Raw genomic sequence first — 9,931 nt, 5'->3', positions numbered from 1 at the left:
TGCCCGGCTAATTTTTTCTATTTTCAGTTGTTTGGCTAATTTCTTTCTATTTATAGTAGAGACAGGGTCTCGCCCTTGCTCAGGTTGGTCTCAAACTCCCTTAGCTCAAGCAATCCTCCCACCTCAGCCTCCCAGAGTACTAGAATTACAGGCGTGAGCCACCGCGCCTGGCTGACATTGACCTTTTTAAAGAGTCCAGGCCAAATGTCTTGTGGAATGTCCCACAGTCTGGGTTGTTTCCTCATGATGAAACTCAGATTAAATCATTTAGGAGAACCCTGCACAGTTAATGTATGTAGGCCTTGTCTTACCCAGAAAGTACTTGTATTGATTGCACCTCAGAATTCCCAGGGTTGAGTGAAACACAGATGCCTGTGCCTTACTCCTCTGTGATTCTGACCTGGCATGGATTGGACTTTGTTTTAGTGGACCTGTGGTTTTTTACAGCCAATACCTACAGGGATCAGATTTATGCGGTCAGACTATTTGATGATTGCAGGCTGCAATACAGACCCTCTCTGTTTGCACTGGCTGTGTCTCCTAATTTCTTATGTTGCCACGTCGGGGAGACTCCTGTGACTTCTGGCTAATCCTTGTTGAATTTTGCCATTGGCATCCAGATTGCACCCATTTTTCCCAACACTCTGCGTACTTTCAGGAATTAACTATCTCGCAGGAAATATTTCCCAATTGACCTAACATTTTGCTTGCCTTTCATGGCCAAGACCTGAGCAAAGACCTCTTCCCTTTTTAGAACATCCTTTTCTTCATGAGTCTCCATGAATTTTATATTGTTAAAATGCCCTAATTTACAAATTCTATTATAATAAATTATAGTTAGAGAAATTCTTATTGGGATTATGTTAGTTAAATGAGTGTTTATTATATTTAAATCAGAAGTTTCTCATTTATGCTAGAAATAAAAAGGTCTGAACTGTCACTTATGTACACCCTTGCCCTCAAAGTGTGGTTCATGGGCCAGCAGCAGGGCATCGTCTGAGAGCTGTTGGAAATGTGGGCTTTGGGCCCACACCAGACCTGCTGAATCAGTGTCTACGGTTTAACAAGTTCCCCAGGTGATTCCTATGTACAATGACTTTGGTGAAGCACAGCATTCTTTGCCATTTGCTCTGCTCACCCTAGGCAAATGTGTGTGAGCTCCAAATCTTGGACCTGTCTCTGTTACTTTTGGCTTTATTTTGGCCCTTTCTCTGACCAGTACAGCAAGTATATTTAAACATGATACTGTTAATTTATATTGTTCTTGTTTCCACCCAATATTTCCTCTTATGGTTTTTGTCTTGCCATCTTTTTGTTGTAGAGAGGTGGAAATGAGTAAAGGACCTCACAGAGTCAGTTTCTGGGTAGGCCTGTTGCTGGTCACCTTGAACACTTGCTGGCTCAGAATATTAACGTGTGCCCAAACCTAGCTTGGGCAGGCCTGATCAGATGTTACACTCCAGTGTAGAGCCTTGTTTGAGACTATTCCTCTTGTTCACTGTGGGCGTTTCTATAATGCTATTCTCTAATGAGCTTTTCTTTCTAGAATTCTAGAGTAGCAGAGAGGTGCAGATTATTTTAGGGCAGCGGCTCTCAAATTTTGGCTTTTTAAAATGCTGATTGCTGGACCTGTCCCCCGAGTTTCTGATTAAGTAAGTCTGTGTTGTAGCCTGACAGAGTGCTTCTAACAAGTGCCCAGGTGAAGCTGATGCTGCTGGTCTAGAGCCACATTTTGAGAACAGTTGTATTGGAGTAAAAAAAGTTTTGTTGTATTGGAATAATCATTGGCAGCTGATTGAATCTGGAATTGTTATATCAGAGATTGAAAACATCTGCTCTGACACAGCCAGAAAGCTATTTCGATGAGTATTTCCAAGGCAGTTAAGATTTGAAATAATCATCATTGTCTAAACTATAGTTACCCAGTTTTATTGGTTATGTTCTGTCTTGTGTTTTACTTTTGTACTCATCCTATTGGATAAATGTTCTCACATAGCAGATCATAGCGGAGTAGCAGTAACGAAACCACATTAAAGTATTATTCACAGCAAAGTATTGATTTAAACAATTAATGATTTTGGAAAATTAGGTATAATTTTAAATCCTTTCAAGTTGATTCCTTTTTAAAGTGCATCAGAGGCCCCTGTGCCACTTCAGTCCCCTAAGTCAGTGTGCCTTCACAGGGAGGCCATGCAACAGGAAGCTACGTTTGGGTAAATGAGTGTTCTCCCCAGAAACCCTAGAGGTACAAACTGAAGGCTAATCAGCTCTCGCTGTTCACTTACTGAGACCTGACAAAATATGTATAACTTGAATGCTGACAAGTATATGATGAAATTAATTTTTTTGCCTTATAAATTGGTTTAGTTTTTCAGGAAATGTGGCTGACAGTACATATTAGCCACAAAAATATTTATATCCTATGACTGCATAATCTTATGTCCAGCACTTCTCTGAGTCTAAAGAAATTTCCAAATATGGAGAAAGTTGGAAGTACAAATTGTTTAGAGATCAAAAGCCATCTTAATGTCCAACAATAAACCTTAAGTAAATTATGGCAGATTTATTTAGTAAATAAAATATCAATTCTTATTCAGGATGCTTGTTGCTGTAACAATGTGTGCAAGTCTTAATGCTAAAGTGGTGGGGGAGGGAAGGAAATTGTTTTAAAATTTCTAATCTGTGGTTATTACAGCTAATTTTTATAGAGGTATCTAGAAAGGATTATATAGAGGTATAGCTAAGTGATTGGGCTGGGATAGTGAGATTTTGTGGTTATATTTTTCCTTTTTCTCTGTTTTGTGGTTTTTCTGGAATGTTCTTAAGTTTCTTTTATTATTTTTTAAAGATTTATTCCTTCTCTCCTCATATTCTTCTTGCCAGGAAATAAAAGTTGGTATAATAATCATGAGTAGCTTTGAATAGTTTTTGGTTAAATACAATTTCAAGCTGGTTTTCCTCTTTTTGCACAAATCTTTCAGTTCATTTCAAGTGAGCCTGAATGATTAGGGTTTTGTGGTCTTTAGGGTAGACATAATCACATAGTTGGCCATCATTGTAGCCTAGTTATTCTAGATCTAAAGTTTTTTGAAATGCTAAGAAAGCTGATAGTTTATGTTGGACCAAAAAAGCTACAACTCGACTTTGTTTCTTGTTTCTTCCATGTTAATGTTTTGTCCTTTTGATCTTTGTAGTGCAGTTAAACTGAAGCCAAAGGAAGGGGAGACATACTTTGACGTGGTGGCTGTCGTTGATCCTGTCACCAGAGAAGCCCAGAGGCTTGCCCCGTTGCTCTTGGTAAGACAGCTGCAGAGGCAGTTCAGAGCACCTTTATCTGAAGGAGTCACATCTCCGTGATTTGCTGAGAGCTTCGCTTCCCCTTGGTCATGTTCCAAGGGCAGTGGACAGTGTTACAGAGCATCCTGGGCAGAGCAGTCTTCATAAAGATTGACGACAGTGTCATAGCCTTGGGAAGTTGGTGCCAGTTCAGTTGGCTGCCTCATGTAATGAAAAAAATGTTTAACATCCTCATTTAGAGCAAAACATCTTTTTTTTTTTTTCTTAAAGAGACAGAGTCTAGCTTTGTTACCCAGGTGGGAGTGTAGTGGCACTTTCATAGCTGGATGCAGCCTTAAACACCCGTACTCAAGTGATTCTTCTGCTTTGGCCTCCTAGAGTGCTAGGATTACAGGCGGGTGCAACCACACCCCAGCCTAGAGCAAAACATCTTTGAATTAAGTTGATCTACGCTGTATTTTAATTTATAATGGCAAAGAGGTACAAAAGAATTTTTTTTTCATTTTCCTTTTTTTATAACTACCATGGATTTTTGTCATGGTATATCTTTTAAACATCTATAACTTGGTAACAAGTTTAAGGATATTTAAAAGCTCTGACAACACAGTCGCCGTAACATTTCTTTTAGTTATATTTCTTTAAGGTAACATTTTTGTTGCTATATAATCACCTAACCTTTTTTGTAGGTATTTGTACGTGTTTTTTATATCCTTTAACGTGAGCTTTGATGACAAGTCCTTATGTTTTCCTTTTATAAATCTTTTTATAAATCCGTACCCATCATCGATCTGCTGCTCCCTGCAGCGATGTGTTGGATTTCTTTAAGTGAGGGCAGTAGTCTGCAGCAGCCTACTTCCCATTATTTTTGGCCAAGTCACATGTATGTGTGATTTAGATTCTGTACTAGTGTGATTTCCAGAAATCACTGTAGACTTTATGCCAGTTATTATCCTTATATCTTTTCTTGAGATATTAAGAAATGTTCTCTCTTAAAAGAGAATACTTTGAGTGTATAATTTATTTCTTAGTGTCAAGTAATCAATTTCTGAATAATAAATTTAAATATTTTCTCATCTTGTTTCCTCTTTTAGGTTTTGGCTCAGCTGATAAACATGAATCTGAGAGTATTTATGAACTGCCAGTCTAAACTTTCCGACATGCCTTTAAAAAGGTAAAACATGATACGAATCTGAAGGCTGATATTGAATGATAAAGGATCAAACAGGTTTATAGGTGAACATCTTTTTTTTTTTTTGAGACAGAGTCTCGCTTTGTTGCCCGGGCTAGAGTGAGTGCCGTGGCGTCAGCCTAGCTCACAGCAACCTCAAACTCCTGGGCTCAAGCAGTCCTGCCTCAAGCCTCCCGAGTAGCTGGGACTACAGGCATGCGCCACCATGCCCGGCTAATTTTTTTCCTATATATATATATTTTTAGTTGTCCAGATCATTTCTTTCTATTTTTTTTTTTTTTTTAGTAGAGACGGGGTCTCGCTCTTGCTCAGGCTGGTCTTGAACTCCTGACCTTGAGCGATCCACCTGCCTCGGCCTCCCAGAATGCTAGGATTACAGGCGTGAGCCACCGCGCCCGGCCTGAACATCATTTTTGAAAGGTTATTTACTAAATGTTTGGTTTTGCCAAATACCTGTTCTGGTCTGAAATTCTAGAAGATGATGTGGGCATGGGAGCATTGAGGTGGCATTAACCCGGCCTACTTGCATTTGTGCTTTTCATTTTAAAAGAAGAGTAGTCATTTGAAGTTGGAATATGTATGTTAGCGGAAGCTTGCTTAGGCTTCTTTGCAGTTATCTCAAAAAAGAGGACAGGCTTAGCTATATACTATTAAGAGCTTTGGAATGGTCATTTATGGAAAAAGTAATGCAAAAAGCAATTAATAGTGTAGTGTATATTGTGACTATGGGAAATTCTTACCTTGCAAATATGCTGTGTTCTACAGCTGAGATTCTGAGTGTATTGAAATAGTCCACATGTACTCATCATTAAATTGGTACTAGTAGATCAACACATATGCACATTTGGAAGTAACATTAACCGGGTGTCTGGCAGGTGCGAGGGGAGAGGAGGGGATGGCTAAATTCACACCTAACAGGTGTGGAACGTGCTGTCTGGGTGATGGGCATGCTTGTAGCTGTGATTCTGTCAGTGCAAAGGCAATTTATGTAACAAAAGCATTTGTACCCCGTAATATTCTGGGAAAAAAAAAACAAAAGGGAAACAGTGTTTGCAAGTGACCAAAGGGTTCCCAGCTTCCATCATTATCCTCGTACAGGAGAAATGTTTAAATTATTACAGTGTTTTCAGGGCTAGTCTGAGAACCCAATCAGTATTTATGACTTGGTTTTTAAGAGAAAAATGAATTCTTCCTGAAAGGAGAAAAGTACTTAGGAAATGCTTATGGCCCCAAGAGCAGCCATGCTCATGAAGGAATGGCCTTCCCTCAGTCCTGTCCCTCTTTGTCTTTTCTTGCATCTTGCAGCAACTGCGGGAGACATTCTTAGGTCAAAAGATGATTTTGGAAATATTTTTGCCAATTTGGAAGGATACCCGCCTCCAAATCTAGTTTGTTTTAAGGTAGTTGTTTAACTGTATAAATTCAAAGACCGTGGTCACATAGAAAAACATCTAACACTTTTCTTTTTAATTTCAGCTTTTACCGTTATGTCTTAGAACCAGAGATTTCTTTTACTTCAGACAGTAGCTTTGCTAAGGGCCCAATAGCAAAATTTTTGGATATGCCTCAGTCTCCACTGTTTACTCTGAATTTGAACACACCTGAGAGTTGGATGGTAGAATCTGTGAGAACGCCATATGATCTTGATAATATTTATTTAGAAGAGGTAAGACTATCATTCTTTACAAATATCTAATTATGTATAAAAACTATTTACGATGTAGTAGTGGTAGATTTTGAACAGATTGGATCACAGTGTAAGTGGGCCTCTGAGACATCAGTGTTCAGATGTGATATTTTTTAAAATGACAGGTTTATTCATATATAATTCATGTACCATAAGATATCCCCCTTTAAAGTAGACATTTCAGAGGTTTTATTTATTCACAGAGTTGTGCAGCCATCACTGTGATCTAATTTTAGAATGTTTTCATCATCCCCAGAAGAAGCTCCATACCCCGTGGAAGTTACTCCCCATTCTCTCCAGCCCATGGCAACTACTGATCTATATTCTCTCCCTGTAGATTTGCCTATTCCGAATTTTGTCTAAATAGAATCATACAGTATGTGGTCTTCAGTGACTGGCTTCCTTCACTTAACAAATTGTTTTCAAGATTCATCCATGTTGTAGCATGCATCAGTACTTAATTTTTTTAATTGCCAGATAATATTTCATTGTATGAATATACCATGTTTAATTTATCCATTCATGAATGGATATTTGGGTTGTTTCTGCTTTTTGGCTATTATGAATAATGGTGCTGTGAACATTGAGTACACATTTTTGTGCTGATCCGTGAATATGGGGTGTATCTTTCCATTTAGTTCTTTAATTTCTTTCAACAGTGTTTTAGAGTCTTGTCCTCTTATCCGTATTTTTGGAATGACCTCCTTATTGTTTTTTCTCCTTTCTCTTTCCAACCCAGTTTTTATAATTTTATACAGTCATTAACCACCACCGCAGTCAAGATACAAAACATTTTCATCACCCCAAAAAGTTCTTTTATACCCCTTTGCAGGCAATTGCTTCCCCTCACCCTGGTCTCAGGCAACAGATGATCTGTTTTCTGTCATTATAGTTTTGCTTTTTCTCAAAGTTCTTAAAATATGATCGTTCAATCCTTTTCGTCTGCTTCATTCACTTTGCAAAATGCTTTTCAGATTTATCTATGTTGTTGCTGAGTAGTCTTCAAGAGATTAATTTTGATATTGCAGGTGGACAGCATAGTGGCTGCTGAGTATGAGCTGGAGTACCTGTTACTGGAAGGTCATTGCTATGACATCACCACAGGCCAACCCCCCCGAGGACTACAGTTTACCTTAGGAACTTCAACCAACCCCGTCATCGTGGATACCATTGTTATGGCCAATCTGGTAAATAATTATTTCTTCAAATACTGATATTGTAGTTATATTAATTTGGGCACTATAGCTTGTGATGGAGTAATCTTAACCATAGAGTGAGATTAAAATTCATAATTGACTGAATTTGGTCTATATAAAAATCATTAGTTCAGCTGAATTTGTAGGTTAGAATTACATGTCAGCTTAAAAGGAAAACATGATGGAATACTCTGCTCTAACCGACTTGGTCCCTGAAAATGGATTGCTTATGAGCTGATCACCTTTTTCTTTTCTTTGGACATTCACAGCTTATTCACACATCACACATTGATTTTTCCCTGAAGTATAGATAAATGGCGGACTTCTTGGCTTGACTGGCCTGCATTTTGCTAGAGTTTCTAATGTGTGTTTTTTTTTTTTTAGAGAGTTGTACTGATTAGTTTACTATCTTATCTACATTATAAGTGACTGATATTTCAGCAAAAGAAGTAACTATCCCTCAGAAATGGCATTTTGATGTTTTGAAGAGAACTAAAATTCGGTGTTTCTTCTTGCTCTAGGGCTACTTTCAGCTAAAAGCCAACCCAGGAGCTTGGATTCTCAGACTCAGGAAGGGACGCTCTGAAGATATTTATAGAATCTACAGGTAGGATTAAGTGCTGCAGGTACATTTCTCCAGAACATTTTGAAATGAGAGCCAGCTCTAACTGACTACTACTTGGGCAGTTAGCGAGGCATCACGAATTTCATTTGCAGTTGCGTGTGTGACGAAACCATGCTTTTGTTCCACGGGAGTGTGGTGCCCCCAGCTCCCATCCTAGCTGTCTAGGGCTCTCGTCCTCCTGTGCTTCCCAGGTGGATAATCCCAGTCTCTTGAGTGTTTCATACTTCAGGGCCATCCTGTCAGAATCGTACCTTGCCTTGGAACCCTGCTCTCTGCTAGATGACAGCAAATACAGTGAATTCCTGTTGTTACTGTGACTTTCTGCACCTTGAAATTTGGTGACTGAAAATTTTAGACATTACTGTGGGTTAGTAGAGAAACATTTTTAATTTTTCCTCCTCCGCTCCCGTGTGCCTGCCAGTAGAGCTTGTCATAGCTCTTCTTATAGTGTGAAGGCGCCAGGTTGAGTACAAGACCTTCAGTTGGCTGACTATGTGGCCGCAGGCCAAGGAGAGAGCAGTCGATTGCCTCACAGCACTGTTCCAATTAGAGAGCAGAGTGGTGGGGTTCCAGTGGTGGTTCAGGGGGCCCATCCCACCGCGATCCTTTACTGAGGGCGCTGTGCTTGGCTCACACCTTGTGAACACAGACGCTTGTGTAGCGCTCGCCACGCTGCACCATGCCTGGGGGCCTCTCCCTGGTGTTAGATAATTTGAAGGAGGACTCAAGAGGGAAGTTTGGGCAGGCACTGTGTATGAAGGTAAAGGTTTTAACAGGTGCTTCTTTGTAGCTTGAAGGGGCTTCCTTCAGGTTGTGAGAAAGTGATTTGTTCTGCCAGTGTAGGCAACATAGCAAGACCTCGTCTGTAAAAACCTAACCAACTAACTAAATAAGTAAATTAGCTGGGTGTGGTGATGTGTGCCTGTAGTCCCAGCTACTTGGGAGGCTGAGGTGGGAGGATAGCTCGAGTCCAGGAGTTCAAGACCAGCTTGGGTGATACAGTGAGACATATCTCTAAAAAAAAAAAAAAACAAAAGAAAAAGAAAGTTATTTGTTCTGAAATACTTCTTTATGAGAAAGATGATGGACAAATATGCCAGATTGCTATGAGACCATTACTGCACTTTGAGAGTTGTGATTGTGATATCTCTTTTGCTTGTCTCTCTAAGCCACGATGGTACAGATTCTCCTCCTGATGCTGATGAGGTTGTTATTGTCCTCAACAACTTCAAAAGCAAAATTATTAAAGTGAAGGTGAGTTTGGTATGCTAAGGCAGCCACTCTTTTATAGTTGGTATAAAGTAGCAGTATTCTGTTATTTGGTAGCTACATGTAAAAATACATATCTTGAGACCAGCCCAAGACTCCCTTTGGAATTAACTGTAGCAATTGTAGGAACGCAGCTTTAAGGCAAAATGTCTTTGTATTAATAAATGTCAGTTTGTGGCTTTCTTCAACTGAGAGATTTCACCTTTTGGGTAATCTCAGTGAGCAATGCGAGTCCCATTTTACATAAAATGTTCTCATAGCTGCTGTGTTGCTTTATATAGCCACAGTTCATAGAATTATTGATGATTCTATTCTCAGAATATTGGGGAATGCCAATGAAAATTTTAACAACAATAAAATGATACTTTAATTTCTTTCCACTTCTACTTAGTGTTCTCAGAATTTTGAAGTTCTTAGTGCGTTAACTTAATGTAAAATATGTTATGAAATGAATGATCATTATATGCAGTGAAATCTAAAGTAGGCCACGGATGGTTGAGCAGAAAAATGGTCACTGTGCTACCGAGCAGACTCAGCCTGCTTGTGCTAGAGACCTTGGAAACAGCCCCGGAGGTGAAACGCCTTCCTGCTGGTAGCTGGGGCCCTGGCAGGCGGCGCCCTCCACAGCACCGCCTGGCCACTCGGCAAATGTGCTTCTGGTTTACTCA

At 39.5% G+C, this 9,931-nt stretch overlaps 1 protein-coding gene across 1 annotated transcript in view; it reads left to right on the top strand.

The window, feature by feature from the left end:
* Positions 1-9,931, top strand: part of UGGT1 (UDP-glucose glycoprotein glucosyltransferase 1) — a 124,164-nt gene that overhangs the window by 90,648 nt on the left and 23,585 nt on the right. The window contains exons 26-31 of the mRNA XM_012649914.1: positions 3,195-3,297; positions 4,389-4,468; positions 5,963-6,152; positions 7,202-7,360; positions 7,891-7,976; positions 9,164-9,248. Of these exons, the coding sequence (XP_012505368.1) occupies positions 3,195-3,297; positions 4,389-4,468; positions 5,963-6,152; positions 7,202-7,360; positions 7,891-7,976; positions 9,164-9,248 (703 nt within the window). The remainder of the gene's footprint in view (positions 1-3,194; positions 3,298-4,388; positions 4,469-5,962; positions 6,153-7,201; positions 7,361-7,890; positions 7,977-9,163; positions 9,249-9,931) is intronic.

Source organism: Propithecus coquereli, unplaced genomic scaffold (assembly GCF_000956105.1).
Source record: "Propithecus coquereli isolate 6110/MARCELLA unplaced genomic scaffold, Pcoq_1.0 Scaffold307, whole genome shotgun sequence".
Lineage (NCBI taxonomy): Eukaryota > Metazoa > Chordata > Mammalia > Primates > Indriidae > Propithecus > Propithecus coquereli.
This window is presented reverse-complemented; position numbering and strand designations above follow the sequence as displayed.